At 41.9% G+C, this 20,605-nt stretch overlaps 1 protein-coding gene across 1 annotated transcript; it reads right to left on the reverse strand.

Moving 5' to 3' along the window:
* Nucleotides 1-18,890: 18,890 nt before the first annotated feature.
* Nucleotides 18,891-20,350, reverse strand: LOC145160264 (receptor-like protein 44). The gene has a single exon (XM_079079387.1). It carries the CDS (start codon nucleotides 20,087-20,089, stop codon nucleotides 19,274-19,276), a length of 816 nt encoding a protein of 271 aa, XP_078935513.1. The 5' UTR covers nucleotides 20,090-20,350; the 3' UTR covers nucleotides 18,891-19,273.
* Nucleotides 20,351-20,605: the final 255 nt, after the last annotated feature.

Below are 20,605 nucleotides of genomic sequence, written 5' to 3' on the forward strand. Positions count from 1 at the left end.
AGAATCGTTGTCGGTCTCTCAATATAGTTCAGGCTTGCATCAACCTGAATGTCCTCTAAAGGTACCACTACCGTCTCATCGGCTACACACTTCCTCAGTTGAGACACGTGGAAGGTGTTATGAATCTGGCTCAACTCTGCAGGTAGCTCCAACCGATAAGCTACCTTACCCACTCGGGCGATCACCCTGAAAGGACCAATGTATATAGGGCCCAGCTTGCCCCACTTCCTGAATCGAATCACCCCTTCCATGGGGACACCTTCAGGAGGACAAAATCTCCAACCTGAAACTCTAAATCTGATCGTCGTCGGTCTGCGTAACTCTTTTGACGACTCTGGGCCGTCAGTAACCTCTGTCTGACCTGCTGGATCTGCTCTGTCGTCTTGAGCACTATCTCAGTGCTCCCCATCACTTTCTTCCCTACCTCTCCCCAACAAATGGGAGTCCGACATCTCCTCCCGTATAAAAGCTCGAAGGGTGGTATACCGATACTGGAATGATGGTTGTTGTTATAAGAAAACTCAGCCAAGGGCAAGTAAGTGTCCCAACTTCCACCGAAGTCCATAACACATGCACACAGCATGTCCTCGAGTGTCCGAATCGTCTGCTCACTCTGCCCGTCTGTCTGTGGATGATAGGTTGTACTGAAGTGCAACCGAGTACCCAACTCCTCATGAAATTTCTTCCAGAACCTAGAAGTAAAACGCACATCTCGATCTGACACTATCAACGTCGGCACCCCATGCCATGCTATCACCTCTCGAACATAGATCTCGGCCAATTTCTCCTTAGGAGCTCTCACTAATCGCCAAAAAGTGAGCACTCTTCGTCAACCGGTCTACAATCACTCATATCACATCTACGCATCGCGCGGTCCTCGGTAATTTGGTCATAAAATCCATGGAAATCTGTTCTCACTTCCACTGGGGAACCTATAAAGGCTGCAACAAACCATGTGGTCGCTGGTGCTCCGCCTTGACCCGACGACAGGTCAAGCATCTCTCGACTACCCATGCCACATCTCTCTTCACACAGGGCCACCAATAATCCATATTCAAGTCCAAATACATCTTGGTGGCTCCCGGATGGATCGTGAATCTCGACCGATGGGCTTCCTCCATCAAAAATACGTCGAGCTCCACCCGTATATGGCACCCATATCCGCCCATGATAGGTCGTAAGCCCACGACTATCGGTCTCAAACTATGAAATATCCCCAATCACTCGCTCTCTCTTACGGTTCTCTAGTCTTACGGCCTCCACCTGGGCCTCTCGGATGGTATCTAAGACTGGAGTCATCACCGTCATCCTCATGCACACATCTCGGATCGGAGCACTCCCTGCTCGACGACTTAGGGTGTCGGCTACCACATTAGCCTTGCCAGGGTGATATAAAATCTCACAGTCGTAGTCTTTCACTACATCCAACCATCACCTCTGTCTCATATTCAGGTTGGGCTGATCCATAAGGTACTTCATACTCTTATGGTCCGTGTATATGGTACACCGAACACCGTACAGATAGTGGCGCCAAATCTTGAGGGCAAACACCACCGCCCCCAACTCCAAATCATGGGTGGGATACCTCGTCTCATGAAGCTTCAACTGCTTCGATGCATATGCAATCACGTGTCCCCTCTGCATCAACACGGCTCCCATCCCTGATATAGATGCATCACAGTAAACTAAGAAGTCCTCCACTCCCTCGGGAAGGGCTAACACTGGAGCTTCGCACAATCTCTGGCGAAGAGTCTCGAATGAGGCCTGCTGTTCGGGCCCCAAGGCAAAAGTAACACCCTTTCTGGTCAATCTCGTAAGAGGAACGACAATCTTGGAGAAATCCCTGATAAATCTCCGGTAGTAACCTACCAGGCCAAGAAAACTCCTGATCTCGGATGGGGACCTCGACACCTCCCATCGCATAACTGCCTCAATCTTGGTCGGGTCAACCAAAATCTCATTCTGATTAACGAGGTGCCCCAGGAACTGGACCTCTCGTAACCAGAAATCACACTTGGAGAATTTGGCATAAAGCCTCTCCGTCCTCAATACTCCAAGAATCTCCCGAAGATGTTCCTCGTGCTGCTCTCTGGACCTTGAGTATACTAGAATATCATCGATGAACACGATCACCGACTGATCCAACATGGGCTGCACACCCGGTTCATGAGATCCATGAACGCTGCCGGTGCGTTGGTGAGTCCGAAAGGCATCACCACAAACTCGTAGTGCCCATAACGAGTCCTAAAGGCCGTCTTCTGTATATCCTCCTCGCAAACTCTCATCTGATGATATCCAGATTTCAAATCAATCTTGGAAAACCAAGATGCCCCCTGCAACTGATCAAATAAATCGTCGATCCTCGGTAGTGGATAACGGTTCGTGACCGTCAGCTTGTTCAAGTCCCGGTAATCGATGCACATCCGATGTGAACCATTTTTTTTCTTGACAAAAAGGATCGGCGCTCCCCACGGTGAGCTACTTGGTCTAATAAAACCCTTCCCCAGCAGCTCCTGGAGCTGTGAGGATCACTCTTGCATCTCAGGCGGTGCAAGGCGATAAGGCGCCTTGGCAATAGGTGCCGCACCCGAAACCAAATCAATCCAGAACTCTACTTGCCTCTCGGGAGGCACACCCGGTAACTCCTTGGGGAAAACATCTAGGAACTAACACACTATTGAAACCTCGAAGATAGAACTCGGCCTCTCCGTAGCAACCCGCATATCCATCACGTACGCCAAAAAACCCATACAACCCTGTTGTAGACTCTGTCTTGCTCTGGCAGCAGAGCATAAAGCTGATCCAGATCTGGTACCCTCGTCATACACCATAAGCACTCCCCCACTAGGGTATCGTATGGTTACCATCTGACGCTCACAGTTGATCACAGCTCCAAACCGACTCAACCAATCCATGCCCACTATGACACAAACATCACCCATCGCTATCGGCACCAGGTCTATCGGAAACTCAACTCCAAAAATCTCTAGTAAACATCCTTGAAATACATCAGTGGCAAAAGCCACATGCTCGTCAGCTATAGAAACCCTCAGAGGTCGACTAAACACCTCTCGCCTGATACTGATGTGACTGATGGGATTTGCGCATTCTAACACTCCTAAGTGTACATGCAACCCTAAATACCTTGGATCTATGTTTTCTCTATTATACATGCAATTATGAACTTTCCAAGGTATTACCCTATCTTGCATACAATACTTGATACTTGGGTAATCAAATGGATAGAATACATACCTTTGTTTGATGTAGCTTGTCTCCATGAAGCTTGAGTGCCTAGTGCCCCAAGTGTGACACCTCAAATGGTTCACACAACACCAAATGCACATGGAATGACTTGAGAGAAATGGAACACTCCTTGAAATCGTCTAGCCCTCATATTCACACATTAGTGCCCGATTTCTTGAGCCATGGGATTCTTTTATATGGTGGCTATTAGGGTTACACCATGTAACTCATAACTTTACCCATTCCTTATGCTCCATGGATTTTAACCTCCATGGAGTATCCATGGGTCACCCCATGGACTTAGTCCAACATAAGGAATCTTGGATCACAAGCCCACATATATAAGAATGAATGATTTACACAATCAACCCATATATTTAATTAGTCTCCTTTTGATCACTTAATTAATTCCAAATTAATTCTTGATCAATACTAATTAAATAACCTTATTAATATATTAGAACTTATAATATATTAACCAACCTTAAGTGTTATTTCTCTCATTATAGTCTATCCAAATGCATGATGCCATGCAACCCAAATTGACCATGCCGGGTCGGGTCAAGTCTTACCAATTATAGTTATGGACTTAGACATTAATCCAACAGTCTCCCACTTGGATAAGTCTAAAACTATTATTGCGTATGACTTCAGGAACCGATCAGCAATCGTAGCTCTCAAAAGCTTCTGTCGAACTCTGACCTTGTCGATGAACTCTGACCTTTGTCAATGACTTGTCCATTAGATAAGGGATCATATATTCCTCCATTCTAGATATCATATGGACTGAGACATGGATTATCAATCATTCTCTCTGTCCATTTGTTGTTTCCCGATTTCCGATTCATGATGACTGACTGATTGAACAAATCAAATCAGTCCTGGCTTGGCCAAGCACTCACATGTATCATCTTTAAATCATCGAGGGGCCCACAGATATCGCTTTTATCCCGAAGGTAAAAGGAATGGATAAACTTCGACTCATATGGCTTGTTCTACTACTTGTTGAATCATACACAAAGGCACGTTTTATAACATCGAGTTACCAATGCGTTTTCGTGCAATCAATGTATAACCAACTCATAGTAACAACTCATATCTCTAGGTTTGAAGAATATAAGATATTATCGTCTCATGATCACTCGTGATAAAATCCATGAAGTGATTCAAATGAGCGTGGGTTGAATCCAATACTCAGAACTTATGAGCACTCATGAGTGTTGTAGCACCACTTTGTCCACCAACTTGGACCTCTACAAACCAACCCATGACAGTCTTGATTTATATCTACTTCCAACATATGACCGACTGTGGATGGTTTGAATAACTTAATCATTCAGGAAGAGCGACTTAGTTATTCTGGAAGTCAAAACATGCAAAGTGAAACACAAGAATAAATGAATCAAATATGGTATCAAACCCTATGAATATAAATAAACACTTTTATTTATCACCATACTGATTACTTATTATTCATTGTTTCGGTTTTATCAACTTTATACTTGAATTAAAAACACTAGTTGTCCCATGCTCCAAGCATGTACACTATGTTTTTCTTAAACAATAGCTTTGCCATACACCAAGTATGCACTCTATGTTTGTCTATGATCCTTACTTTGTGAAATAAACCAATTGAACATAATTTCAATGATTCTTATTTCACACTCCCAAATCCTTATCGAAAAATGTGAGAATTTCAAATTCATATCATTTATCGAAATCTGTTTAGTTTTTAAACTTATATGCACTAACCCTCCTGTAATGAATATGTACAAAGTCACAAAGACTTGTCAACAGTCATTATAAGGTATTCCAATGAAGATCAACTCCATGGAAACTAAGTCTCATATTCAAAGTACATTGCTTTGGACATGCTTCTTGCATTAAGTTTTCTAATCTTACACATATAACTTCCACCTATGGAGACAGCTCCATATTCTCATTTTGACTATCACTTCTGAATAAGAGATGCCTCTTTTCAGAATATGTCAATATGGTCCTTCCAAAATTAGCACTATACTTCCAACTGTCCCTGAGCAACCAATCTTTGGTAAACCTCAGATTGTCCTCGACAATTGCTTAATCATTTTAGTCATATCCAATTCTAGACCTTTTCCCTTCTTAATGCCTCTGGGCATTTGGAAAAATTTAGAAATGACAAATATTATAGCACATGCAATCGATCCTGTACCCAAAGCAAATGGTACACGATTCATGATGTCTCACATAAAGACATGATTCTAGACCAGTCTTTTGCTACAATATTTTTATTTGCCATGTTTTCAAAATTTGACTATGAAGAGGGATGCCGTAATCATAATCGAATTTTGAGAACGCAATATATAGAATTTCCTTAAGTTGAACCAATCCAACATGAAATTCATATATATATTCTTGACTAAAGATGATTAAGGTCTCAATCTAAGCCTTTAGAACTGAAATGAAGTATATCCTCTCCCTTAATTATAGCAAAACAACTTTTTCAATCCCTGCAGCCTCACGAATTGAAACTTTTGTTTTCTATAATTAACATTGATAAATTGCAGCACTAACAATAATTATCATGCTCCCACTAACATGATGATTATTAGCATAACACTTATGCTCCCACTAGCTTTGACATGTACTCAGAAATTAGCCGGACTTCTAGAAATCAATACTTTATTAACTTTCTTACCAAAGTTCAGATTTCTGATACGAGATGATTTGATAAAACTTTATCAAAATCATACACCTTTCCTTAGATAGCATGCATGTGTGTCTAAACAATTTCAGAACTATGAAAAGGGATGCCGTAATCATAGTCTCAATTGTTTAGACCTTTTGCCATCTGCTTCAAATCTACTTGGTGGAAGTGTTTCCTCACCATCATTTTCATGAATCGGAGAGAAACCTTATGACCCTTAGATTTTATGGTTTATGTGTTCTTATCCATGTGAATCGTCAAAACCATAGTCACAAGACAAGGATAATGACAAATCCAAACTCATATGGACTGAACTTATGCAATCTTAACTTCTTGCCACCTGGCAGTACAGGGCCTGCCATTGCTTCCAAGTTGTTATGCAACCAATTGAGAACTTTCAGAACTCCTATGCAAAGCCAACTTTAACTGGAATGGGCACAGAATATGTCAACACGATAGGTTATAAACCTCAAGTCGTGTGCTAGTGAAGAACCTCAGGTTTTATGCTTGATTAGTTCTTGAAATTCTTTTTAGGATCTTTAAGACTCCCACTATCCTCTTGACATATAAGACTATCTTGCCAAATATTCAAGAGATAGTACGGGTTCTTTATCAAGACAAACACTTCACACAATTGGCCTTAGTTGGTCTTTGTTTTATCCAAAACATCACAACTTACCAATTTCAAATGTACAAGAGTAGGACACTTTTACTCTTACTTTTGACAAGTGTTTTAAAACCTTTCTTTAAGATATGTCACTCAAGTTACAATCTTGGAGTATGACTCTATGAATTGTTTTGGAATGAAGTATGACTCATCTTCCTGATCTAACCATTTCAACAATTCATGAATCCTCTTCTTAGTCATAAGAATGCACTAAGATGACCTTTAGAGGACTAATTGTGATATGATTTCTAAATCATTAAGATGATCACAAACATGATACTAAAGTACTCTCCCATCTTTTCAGATTTGAGAAACTTTTATCTTTCTGCCTAATTTGATTCTTCCCATTCATTATGCCATACATTGAGACTTTTCCAATGTTTCAGAAGTATACTTAAACTTGTAAGTATAACCATATTTACTAAACTTTAGTAAATCAAATAGTCTTAACGAGCTTTGTGGTGGACATGACCAGTGCACAAGAATGTGTACTCGATCCCTTTAGTCCTTCACTTGACTTACACATCCATGTGAACAAGTAATTAGTCTTGATTTTCCAATGCTTGAAAGTTCTCATTCATCATACTATTGAACTTGCATGATTCCAAGTTTCGGTCCAATTGAAACTTGGGTGATGAGGAACTTTCCTGATTTGGTAAATTTAGACACTACCACAAATGAAAGAATCAAATCCATTTTCCAATATTGCTGTCAGTGGAATCATATAAGCAACAATTTTCCACAAATGCCATTGTAAGGATACTTCAAATAAATAAAATTAAACAATTTTCTTTTATTTTAAAACTTTGCGGAAAAACTTATCCTTACAATCCACATGGAAAATTGTTGTTGTCTATTCCTTAGCAATATATCATAACTTCTTAAGCAACTGCTCAAAATTCTGATGCGATCGAAATCCACCTTCGCGATCAGAATCAGCATATGCTCAAAATTCTGATGCGATCGAAATCCACCCCTCAATCGATGTGCCGGTTAACCACACGAGCTCCACCGATACTATGATAAATATTAAGTTACCCTTTGCCTACTTTGTTAAATCTAGGTTAGTGTGCGAGTTAACCACACACGCTCCACTAACGGTTTAAACAAAGTGCAAAGTGTAATTTCATGGATTAGCACCTTATTCACATTTTCCTAAGTAACTAAGATTGAGAATTTATAAAAAATTTAGTTACTTAGTATTTATCATTAATACTTTTAATGAAGGGAGAATTATAGTCCTTGTCCTACCCGTTCGGCTAACGACCCTCCACCAGTCAAGGAAGCGGTGGGTGAGAGTGGACACCCATTAAACTGCCATTTTATAGGCAGTAACCTTATACCCCCCTTATAGACCGGCTTCGTGAATGAGGCCTACTAACGGTAAGACTGACTTGCTCTTATACATATATTTATTATTAACTTATAATACTATAAAGTATAAGGGTTGAATTTTAACTTTTAAAATTCTAAGGGCTAACTTGGAATTAAAGTATTCATGGGGAAAACTTTACAAATTCCAAAACTTGAGGGCAAGTTTTGAAAATATTCAAAACTAATTAATTCCATAACTTATGTGTTTAAAGTAGTTTTAATTAAAAAAAAAAAAAAAAAAAACTCTTCAAGTTCCATAACTTGAGGACAAGTTATGGAAGACTTTAAACTAATAAAATAATGTAACTTTTCTTTATTTTTGTAACTTATGGAACTAATTAAGGTTACACATTTTATCATTTAATGAAGTGACTCTTGAACCTCCATAACTTGAGGACAAGTTATGGAGTCATAAAACCATTTAATGAGGACAAGACTCTTCATTTTTGTAACCATTGCCAACTTTTTATGAGTTTTATGAAACTTAAATGTGATTTTTCATATAACTTGAGGACAAGTTACAAAAACACATTTTAGAATCAACTCTTAATTTAAAATGGATTGAAAACACATAATCAATTAACTTTTCTATTAATCTAAGAAACTCATATGAACAAAGATAATTCACATCAAATTTTTTCAAGTAATTAGCATAACTTTTAAACTAATACAATTCGATTTTTCAGCTAATTCTGCAAGTATAACAAGAAAACAAGCCTTGGCTCTGATACCACTGATGGGATTTGCGCATTCTAACACTCCTAAGTGTACATGCAACCCTAAATACCTTGGATCTATGTTTTCTCTATTATACATGCAATTATGAGCTTTCCAAGGTATTACCCTATCTAGCATACAATACTTGATACTTGGGTAATCAAATGGATATAATACATACCTTTGTTTGATGTAGCTTGTCTCCATGAAGCTTGAGTGCCTAGTGCCCCAAGTGTGACACCTCAAATGGTTCACACAACACCAAATGCACATGGAATGACTTGAGAGAAATGGAACACTCCTTGAAATCGTCTAGCCCTCATATTCACACATTAGTGCCCGATTTCTTGAGCCATGGGATTCTTTTATATGGTGGCTATTAGGGTTACACCATGTAACTCATAACTTTACCCATTCCTTATGCTCCATGGATTTTAACCTCCATGGAGTATCCATGGGTCACCCCATGGACTTAGTCCAACATAAGGAATCTTGGATCACAAGCCCACATATATAAGAATGAATGATTTACACAATCAACCCATATATTTAATTAGTCTCCTTTTGATCACTTAATTAATTCCAAATTAATTCTTGATCAATACTAATTAAATAACCTTATTAATATATTAGAACTTATAATATATTAACCAACCTTAAGTGTTATTTCTCTCATTATAGTCTATCTAAATGCATGATGCCATGCAACCCAATACCATGCCGGGTCGGGTCAAGTCTTACCAATTATAGTTATGGACTTAGACATTAATCCAACAGCGACGACTAAAAGCTAAAGATACGAAGGATCGACTCGCACCCGAGTCAAATAACACCAAAGCAGGTACAGAACTCACAAGAAAAATACCTATATACAACACAGTATAAGCATAAGCAAATCTCAAAATAACAGGAATAAGGAAATACGTACCAGCCACGACATCAGGTGCTGCGCGGACCTCCTCCGATGTCAGCTAAAAAGCCCTCTCGCGAGCCTTCGGTGTCTCGACCTTCGCTGGTCTACTATCGGTAGCTCGTAAAGCAGCAGGTGCAGATTGCAGAACCCTGGGCTGATCCCTGAATGAGTTGAGGGCACTCAGCCTTCCGATGGCCGGTCTGGTTGCAGTGAAAGAAAACTGCAAACCCCTTGGGGAAATCCTTCGCCAGGTGCCCCTCTTTGCCATATTTGTAGCAAATCCCTGCCCGACATGATCCCTCGTGACTCTTGCCGCACTTGCCACAAGTGCGGCCCTTCTGGTCCCCCGCTCTCGCATCAGCGGGCTTTGCTCGCTTCGTCGTCGGCTGCGACTGCACTGGTCTCCGATCTCTCCCTTGAGACTCCCCCTCCTCCTTAGCCTGTAACTCTAGCTCAATCTCCCTCCGCCTGGCATTGGTCTGAAGCTCAGCCAATGTCCGGTATGACGAGTTCGCCACGAACTCTCGTATATCCCTCCTTGGTATGCTCAAATATCGGCTCACACGTGCCTGCTCAATAGACACGTGCTCATGGAAAAACAATGCCCTCTCATGGAACATCCTCGTGATCTCGGTCACAGTTTCTGTCTTCTGCTTGAGAGACATAAACTCCTGGGCTAACCGTTCCCTCTCCACCGGGGGAACATACTCATCTTGGAACAACTGTGTAAATCTCTCCCATGTCAATGTAGCATGAGCTGCGGGATTAAAGTTGGTTGTCACGAACTTCCACCAGTCCTTCGCTCCCAAGCGAAGCTGGTTCAGTGCAAACCGAACTCTCATGTGCTCAGGGCATGAACACGTGTAAAAACACCCCTCAATGTTGGAGATCCATCTCATAGCAGCAATCGGATCCTGTGTCCCATCAAACTCTGGTGGCTTCGTGTTGCTGAACTCCCGAAACAACAACGAGTCACCCCCTGTGGTCTCGAAGCAGCTAGGACTGCGGTGGCCGCGGCAGCAGCAGTCTCAGTAACAGCAACATAGTGCTTATCGAAGTTCTCAATCAACGTGGTCTTAATAGACCCGAACATCTCTGATATGTCCTCTCTGATAGTTGCGCCCACCTCAGCATGGATGATCTTGCGGATCTCCTCGTCACTGGTACCACTGGTGCCCTCGGGGTTATGGCGTGTACCCACCATAATGTCTCTGAAACACAACACGAAAAATCATCAGAGACTTATTCGAGCATACTCAAACTCGATTTCCCGCCCCTACATGCTCCTTAGTATCCCAAGGATTCTTACTTGGGTTGCATACAGATCCGATGCTTTCAGTAGTAGGAGCCTAATACTACCTTCCCCACCAACCTGTAGTCATCCCAAGTCCTCCTCCTAGGATCCTAATTCATAGTACTCTATCCCTCACGGATATCAAACTACTCTCTCGGTAGATTCCTCTATGCTCATCTAGGTATCTCTCCTAGATCACTCAAACTTTCTCTAAAAGATTCCTGCTATGTTTCTCCTACTCAGTACACATAGAGCAAATAACAAATAAGATCAATCAATAGCATACCCTAGGCTAAGGCATATAGCTCTAAATTCTGAAGTACCTAGCATATCCTCTAGCATGCAACTCTAATATCTCATAATACAAACAAGTAATGGTATTTTGGGAATCACAATTCGGGCTCTGGCTGATTGTACACACTGCTCCGTCTCGTTATCTCTTAAAAGCTCTTTCTCGTTTTTAGAAAAATCATTTCTTTTCAGAAAATTTTTCTCAAATCCTCAGTTTGAGTCCAGACATACCCTAGAGTACATCTGAATCCCTCAAACCAACACTCTGATACCAATTCAGACATACCCTTGGGCCAGCCCAATTCAGGCCCAACTAGCAAGGAGCTGGGCAAGGCCGCCCGGAGGCGCCAGGCGGGGCTGGCGGGCGCGCCCCAGGCAGGGCTGGCGGGTGCGCACCAGGAGAGGATGGCAAGGGAGTGCCAGGCGAGGGAGCTCCTGGCCGAGCCGACATGAGAGTCCCCAGCAGGGCTGGCAAGGGAGTCCCCAGCAAGGCTCGCAAGGGAACGCCAGGCAGGGCTGGCAGGAGCGTGCCAGGCCAGGCTGGCGTGCTAGAGCAGTCTAGGCCATGCCAATGGACCATATATCATCAAGTCCCCCCAGTCTGGTGTTATTGGTACGCGGCCAATGACATCGGACTGGAACTAGTCATATAAACTGACAGGAGAGTCCCCAGCGAGGCTGGCAAGGGAGTCCCCAGCAAGGTTGGTAAAAGAACGCCACGCAAGGCTGGCGGGAGCGCGCCAGGCTAGGCTGGCACGCTTACGCAGTCTGGGCCATGCTATTGGACCATATATCATCAAGTCCCCCCAGTCTGGTGTTATTGGTACGCGGCCAATGACATCGGACTGGAACTAGTCATATAAAATGTGTGTTGTCAAGTCCCCCTAGTCTGATGTGATTGGGTTGCTGACAATCGGATTAGACTAGATAAAGCACCAATACAATAAATAATAGAGAAAACGACCGAACCTCGCCCACGAGAGTCGTGGGGTTGTGCGAAGAGCCAAACATTGCTTCTGCAGCTTGAGCTGACTTGATACTCCTTTCTTGAGAGGAGTGCGAGCCGATTGGTGCGATGCAACGTAACTGTTGCTGCGATCATGCGGACCGAGGCAGCTAAAGAGTGTTACGTGACACTGATGTCGATGGAATGTCGGGCCGGGGTAGCTAAGAACCGTAAGCTTGCCCTTCAGTCCCTAAGACTGTTATGCGGCACAGATGTTGTGCCAAGCTCCGAAGTCTGTAAATAGATACAATGTACTTGGTCCATGATTCCCGCGTTCCAGTCACAGCTGAAAGTTGTTAATAGAAATTGACGCTCTGAGCGTCGCACGCGCGCCCCGGTGAGAGGGACGAGACCCGTAGCCAGCACCGGGTGGGGATTTATATTTCTATGCCCGCTGGATGGGAACTTTGAGTGACTGGTCAGCGGTTCACACTTCACAAGTCCCCTGTAAATGCTTTACAGACCGAGCTTCGCTCCACGAGTTTGTTGTTGGCGCACTCTGAGTGTGTAGCGCTGGGGCGATTATCTGAAAAGGCAACTTAATCAAATGGTTAGTATTTTTTCTTGAAATAATAAATCGACTCATATTGTCTGTAGCGCTTCGTGAGTAGTAGTAGTAGCATACTACCCTTCTCCTCCCCCTTCTTTTTTTTGAGAAGTTGTTGCGGGAGTTCGAGTCGCAACGCATTCTGTTGAGCGGAGCTTGTGGCACGCGAGTAAAAAATTGCTGGTTTTTGTCTTGCTAAGTTGGGGCGCTTTTTATTTTTATATTTTTACTTATTTGTTTACTTTTTGGAATAGCCCAAATTATTGAAGAGTAAACTTGAAGGGAGCCCAAAATAAATATGAGTCCAAATTATCAGCCCATTTATCCAATGATTGGACCAGCTGAAAAATAATAGTCCGTAGCTGTGAGCCCAATTAGGAAATGATCAGCCCATGAAGCTGTTGGAGCCACTTGCTAAACATGGGCCGATGCCCTAATTCTCTTTCCTTCTATGCGCATCGGACCTTAAGCAGGCAAATTGACGGGTCTGCGAGTCTCGTGACTGGATGAAGGCGTTTGGCGATTGAAACTCTGTGCCAGCGTTGGTCTACGTCGGTTGAAGAGGGGCGTCGATCCTCCGCTGGGGATTCGTGGCTGACTGGTGACATTGGCCCCGGTTGGACGAAGTGATATCTCAGAGGTCGACTGCTCCGATGATGGGGTTGTTCTGGTTCGTTGCTGGATCAAGAAACAGACCCGACGGCGTTGCTGAGTGCTTTGTCAGTCGTCGGCTGGGTGGTGACGGAACGTCAGGGGGAGACCGACTGGGTGCTCTAAGACACGGTCGACCGGTGGTTGATTGCGATGTTATTCTAGGTCGTGTGCTGGAGGTGATTTGGTTCCAGGTCTGATGGAGATAATGATGGCCGGTGGTGCTGTAACTCCGGCTGTCGGCGGTTGTGTGTGAAGAACATTGGTCGACGAATGGTCCTGGTTTCAACCTCGGGTAAGTGGTCTCGAGGATTGCTGCCGGAAGGTCAAGCAAGGTGGTCGCCAGGTGGTCTGATCATGAGGGACCACAACTTCTGAGAAGAGAGGTGCCCTGATGGGTCCCAACTTTGTCTTTTCTGTATATAGGTGATTGGATCGGGAGAGCGGGAGTCGTCTATTGATGTTATTGTCGGAGGCTTCTCAGCGAGGTCCATAACAATTGGCGGTACTCGGGTGACGACCGCCAGCAGGGTAATAGTCTTGGGATTTCTCGCAATAGGACAACTGGAGGAGGTATGGACGATGGGAAGCTCGGGTTTCGGGAAGTCTTTGGCTGCCCGGGAAGAGGTGCTGACCCGGTGGGTCCCGACTGTTTTGTTTTTTCTGTACATAAGGGATTGGAGCAGGTGGGGTCCAACTTTGCTTTTGACTTTTGTAGACAATTCTGTCATTTGTCTTGTCATTAGTCTGGTGCACTGCACCTTTACCCTCTTTTGTTTGTCAGTTTGAGAGTGACAACAAAAAGTGATTCTTATGTACTGTAAAGATTTTTTTCTTTGTATATACGTTTGCTTTTGTACATCATCATTTATTTATTTTCTTTTTTTACATATATCAGTTCTTTTAGTAGAACTTTTCTCCACCCCTTTTTTTTCTTTTGGAAAACCATTATTAAAATGGTAACTAAAATATGGGGTAACTTAAAATGAGTTAAAAACTCATCAAATACTTTTCCTCCTCATTTTGTTGAATAAATCGTCTAAATAAATTGAAATAAGATAAAACTCATAGACACTTTTTTCTTTTCAACTTTATTAGCAAGTCATTAAAAAGAATGATAAAACTGAGCTGAGATGAAAATGAGTTTTCTGAAAGTGAAAGTTTAAGAGGGTAAAAAATTCATAGAAACTTGTTTCTTCCCTCAAGTTTCTAAATATTTTAAGTAAACTTATATACAGAAAATCATGAACTAAATGTGATTTTTTGAAGATATACAAACTGAAAGTGGTATAAAACCCATAAAGAACCTCTTTTCTCTCTCTCTCTCTCTCTCTTCTTTTTCTTGAAGAGTTTTGTAAAATGTACAAGCTACATAGCTGTATGTACAAACAATTGTTGCAAAGATGAGATTACACACAAAAAATCGTAGCTAAAAACGATTTTTGGTAATATGTGAACTGAAGATGAAATAAAAACTCTTGAAAACTTCTTTTCTCCCCACTTGCTAAACAAATCCCATATAATAAATTAAAAACGGATCTGATGTGATATTGCTCAGAAATCTTCCTTTTCTTTTCAGCTTGCTCAACAAGCTATCAAGGTATAAGCAAGAAACAGATCCGATTTTTTTTTGTTTTCCTTTCCTACACTTTTTAAAGGAAACACCAAAAATATAAACAAAAGTGGGATAAGAACTCGATTTTTTTTTTGAAATGTACAAACATCTCAGCTGTGCTTACAAACAGCTGATGTAAGTGGTAAAATTGTTCATAGAAAATCTTAACTAAAAATGATTTTCTGATAATATATGGGCTGAAAATGAGATAAAAACTCATAAAAAATTCTTTTCTTTTTAACTTACTGAGAAAACCCCCAAAATATGAACAAAAACGAATCTAACAAGGTTTTCTCCTCACTAAACCTTCTCTACTCTTCAGCTTGCTCAATAGATCTGAAAATATTTTGTTTTCCATTTCTAAGCTTCTAGAGGAAGCACGAAATAAACAGCTTAAATGAAGTTGTACATTAGAAATCAGGAACCAAAATCGATTTTCTTGAAAATGAGCAAGCAAGAGGGGTAAAGACTTGTAAAATATTTCTTTGTTCTTCAACTTGGTGAATAAAATTCGAAAATATGAACAAAGATGGGGAAAAACTCATAGAAATCTCTTTTCTCCCCAACTTTCTAAATAATCCAACAAAGATGGATCTGATAAAATCGTTTAACTTGAGAATTGCTCAGATAAGCTAAAACAAGGCATACTTAGATATCTGAGCAAAAACAAGGTAGATCTAACGACCTGAGCAAAAAAAAACTCAACAGATCTAAAGATCTGAGCAAAAACTAAACAGATCTGAAAGATCTTGGTGAAACCAAATCGATCTGAACAGATCTTGGTAGAACCCAAATGGATCTGAACCAAATGGTGGGTAGAAATGAACAGATCTTAACAAATCTTGGATGAAAACACATCAGATCTGAACAAATCTGCTTAAAATCGAGCTTGAAACCAACTCAGGCTTTTGCTACTTGCTCGAATCCGGGATGGCGCCAAATGATGCGACATCGACCTCCGGCGAATCTTCTGGTCTTCTGCTGCGGCGGAGATCTGGATATCACAATGCAAAGTCGTTAGAGCCACCCCAGGGACTGTGCTCCGGGAGCGGGCTCCGACGGTCAAGTTAGATCAGCTAGAAGATCTGAGATGGTCCTCCATAGCTGGAGAGAACCATCTTGGTGCTGGTGGTGGTGTATGGTGGCTGACGGCGGCGGGTGGCGGCTGAGCCACCCGGCCGGAGTATAGGGCGGCGGCTGAGCCAAGGGGAAGATCCCTCCATATGGAGGAGATACTATTCATTATATAGGGGGCAATTAGGTCAGGCCTTGGGCCAGCCCAATTCAGGCCCAACTAGCAAGGAGCTGGGCAAGGCCGCCAGGAGGCGCCAGGCGGGGCTGGCGGGAGCGCACCAGGAGAGGATGGCAAGGGAGTGCCAGGCGAGGGAGCGTCTGGCCGAGCCGGCAGGAGAGTCCCCAGCAGGGCTGGCAAGGGAGTCCCCAGCAAGGCTCGCAAGGGAACGCCAGGCAGGGCTGGCGCGCTAGAGAAGTCTAGGCCATGCCAATGGACCATATATCATCAACCCCAAAGTGTCAAATCATCAAAAACACAAATCCATAATTGTTTAATAAAATCCAGGATCCTCAAAACATAACTCCATCTCGTGTGTACAATCAAGCCGGCGCCTTCCCGCGATCCTGAGAAGTACCTGAAACACATATCACATAACACGGTAAGCACGAAGCTTAGTGAGTTCCCCAAATACCACACACATCTCATTACCCTCTCATGTCTATATCTCAAATAAGACCCTCCGGTCAATGTGTCTCAGTGGAACCCTCCAGTCCCACAACTCGGGTGGACCCTCCGGTCCTAACTCAGTAAAGCTCATAATAATACACATCATAAATCATAAAGACATAATGTAGGATACCACAATACTCAATAATAGCATACAAGACCCTCCGGTCACACAAATTACCACTTAAGGTAAGTATAGTGAGAAGACTCACCTCTTAAGCAAGCAAATAAATCTCGTACACGAATCACCGATCTAGCCTCCGCCTAACACATACGATAATTATCTCTAATTAACACTCAATTTACAACTCTAAATAAACTAAGATATTTTCTCTCTCTAATCTCTTGGGATGGGTAAAAGACCATTTTACCCCTCCATGGTCTCCATAATCCCTGCCTTGACCAAAACCCTAAAGTCAACCGAAGTCAACACTCGAGTCAACAGTCCATGTTGACCCGACTCGTCGAGTGCATCTATGTGACTCGTCGAGTCCCCTTGTTTCCTCAAAAGTGTCGCAAAATTCCAACTTAACTCGTCAAGTTGTCTCATCAACTCGCCGAGTCACACGTGTCCAGACTGGTCGGGGAAAAACCCTAACCGACTCGTCGAGTTGACTCATCAACTCGGGCAGCCCCTTAAGTCTATTTTCTCATTCAGACGTTTTAAGGCAAAGTTACAACCCCAAACTCTAGATCTAGCCTCCCAAGGCTGAGATACCACGTAAAGCTGCAAGCTTTGCGTCAATGCATGGCACTTAGGGCTTGAAATGCCAAAACAAGTTCCATTTAGAGTCCTAAGCATAAAAGCTTTCCTCTAGCTTGATTAAGCATGAACCTTTGGGCTTAAGGGACCTTACAAGGTCCAGATCTGAAGTCTCAATCTCTAGGCAAGCTCAAAATACTCAAAGTCTCAAGGAAAGATGGAAAAAGCCCTAAAACTTCCTAAACACGAGATCTAATCAAAATAATGAGCAAGTTGGTGACTTTTACCTTCAAACAGAAGCTAAGGATGGATAAACAACAGATCCAACTCGTTCCAAGCCTTGACACTCTTCTCTTCTCTTCCAAAAGTGCACAAGAATGCTCAAAGGTAGCCCCCTCTCTCTCTCTCTCTCTCTCTCTCTCTCTTAGATCAATCTAAACGATTAGGGTTTCACACAGGGGAGTAAGGTGACATGGGAGGCGAAAATGAGGGCTTAAGGTCCTTTAAATAGGACACAACCCCGGGAAATTAGGGTTTCCTCTCACAGCGCCAGCTCGTCGAGTTGGTGCCTCTGACTCGTCGAGTTGGTCGTAAAACCCACACGACCCAAACCCTTCTCTACTCGACGAGTTGGGGCCTCCAACTCATCGAGTTGCTCAATGAAAATCATGAAAATTATAAAAATATAATACCTGAGAGTCGGTATGTTACTGTCATAAAGTTTCCACCTTTATGATTTTCCATGGCTAGAAAAGGTCCAAAAGATAAAACCCTAACTTAATAAACCATCGAGACATCATAACTCTTGCATTGAAGGAAAAGAAGGACCAATATCACATTTCTAAAGAGATGTTCTTGATCATCTATTAACGAGACTGAGACTTGTATAAAATCACGGTTAGACACACACATCCAAAAAATTTAAATATTCAATATAAGTTCTCCTAAATATACAATTGTATTTCTCAATTCATTGTCTTTTAAAGCTTCCTAAAGTTTGTTTTAGTCATTTGAGTTTGAGTTAACAAAGTTATTACGATTGTTAAATACTTGTTTCGAAAGATAATTCCGTGACGGTAAGGCTAAATAGATATATCAAGAATTCTTCCAAAAACAAAATAGAAGCAAAATGATATCAAGAGATAACAAGATGACTTATCTATCAAGGAATTTAGTCTGACCAAACATTTATTATTTATCAATCACTATTCATGGAATGTCACATCTTTTTATAAATTTTAATATGATTAAAAAACATTATTCAACTATATAAAGACACCAATAACCATAACGATATCAGGAAATATGGTATGTTTTGATTTCAAACTTCACGACTTGTTTCTCTTTTATCGTTCTTTACTTCTTTTCATAGCATCCAAAAGCTTAAACAAAAATATCTTCCTTCAATATTTGTGTGGAAGAATATATGATAGCGATGGTAGTCAAATCAAAATATGTCTTTCTAATTTATAATCCATCACTCATTTTTTTTAGTTGCACCACCAGACAATCCCACGGCTAAGTGCTTCTTCCCTACCCTACACAGACACACACAAACACAACCTCTCACTTTCTTGAATTTGGGTCTTCTGCAATCCTTCCAAGAATCAGAACTTTTTTTTTTTTTTTTTTTTTTTGGGTTTTCAAGAAAATCATCAAACAAGATAAAACCCAGATGAAGAATCTTCAAAAAGATGGTTAACAAACAAGAAATCGCCAAAATTTAGGTGAATTCCAAGAAAATAAATTAAAAAAGATGCTACTTTAAGCAAACCAATCTTCAAATTTTACAGAGAATTCCATTTTCATTTCCCCCAATTTATCAATATTCAGGCATTAACTGACTGATTTTGCCTTCTTGTTCGGCGGCCATTTTCTTCTCCGTCACTCTCAACCAAACACAAACCACCGTGAAACTCAACACCAGACTCAACAATCCACTCCCCAATCCAATTCCGACAATTGCCACCACCGATAACCCTTTACTCTTCATCGGACCCAACGGGTACCCGTAAAGATCCTTGTTACCTAAAAACGAGCTGGCATTGAAACGTGGCAGGTTTCCCGTCCGGTTTCCGAGGCTCGCCGGAATAGGGCCGGATAATTTGTTGTTGGAAACATCAAAAACCGACAACCGCGCTAAGGAACCGAGCTGAGGTGGGATTGTGCCGGAAAGGGTGTTGTCGTGTAGGTCAATGACATTGAGGTAAGCGCACATGGCGAGGGAAGGTGGGATGGCGGCGGAGAGGCGGTTGGAGGAGAGGTTGAGGACGGCGAGGTTGACAAGGTACTGAAGTTCGTTGGGTATTGGTCCGGTGAGAGAGTTGTTTGAGATATCTAACGCCTGGAGGTTAGTGCAATTGGAGATAAACGGTGAGATTGAGCCACGAAGGGCGAGGTTCGGCAGGGAGAGCTTGTAGATGCGTCCGTTGTTGCAGGTTGCTCCGGCGAGGTTCGAGAGGAAGCCTGAACACGGGTTTTCGAAGCTGGCTTTGGTCCAATTCATGAGATTATGATTCGGGTCTTCCATTGATTCAAACAATTTGGTCAAACAAGATTCATCATTGGGATCTGGTGTCGATGGTGGCAAGAACACAGACATTAGCATCAAAACCAGTATCAATCTGGAAAACCCCATGAAGAATGAATTGAAAACAGAAGAAAATAGGTGGAATTGGGGATGAAGAAAGGTGTGACTTTGATTAGGGAATAGGGAGTGCGCATGTGAAATGGATAATGAGTAAATGTTTAGAAAAGTTGGATTTGAATAGAAGAAGAGGGTAAGGTAAAGGGGTAAATTGTTTTGGGGCCATGTGAAAAGGGAAGAACGATGACTTGTAGATGTAGGGGGGCACTAACTTAAAATTTGGGAAACTAATTGGAAAGAGTAACTGGATTTTGGAATGAACGTATAGTTGCATTCTCCTAAATCGAGGCAATAATTGTAAAACATTGTCTTTTGAATTCAAGATTGACCATAGTTTTGGTGTTTCACTTTGCACTTTACTTCTATCTTCAACAATTTCCAATTCCTAAGATAACCTTCTAAATTAAGAATGGATGAAGAGTATTGTAGCATTTTGTTCTTTGAATTTTTGTTTTAAAAAATAATGGTTAATTTATAGCTAAAAGCCTAAAAGATCAAGTAAGATTG

This window comes from Lactuca virosa, chromosome 2, assembly GCF_052849685.1.
Source record: "Lactuca virosa cultivar CGN04683 chromosome 2, Lactuca_virosa_CGN04683_v6, whole genome shotgun sequence".
In the NCBI taxonomy this organism is placed as follows: domain Eukaryota; kingdom Viridiplantae; phylum Streptophyta; class Magnoliopsida; order Asterales; family Asteraceae; genus Lactuca; species Lactuca virosa.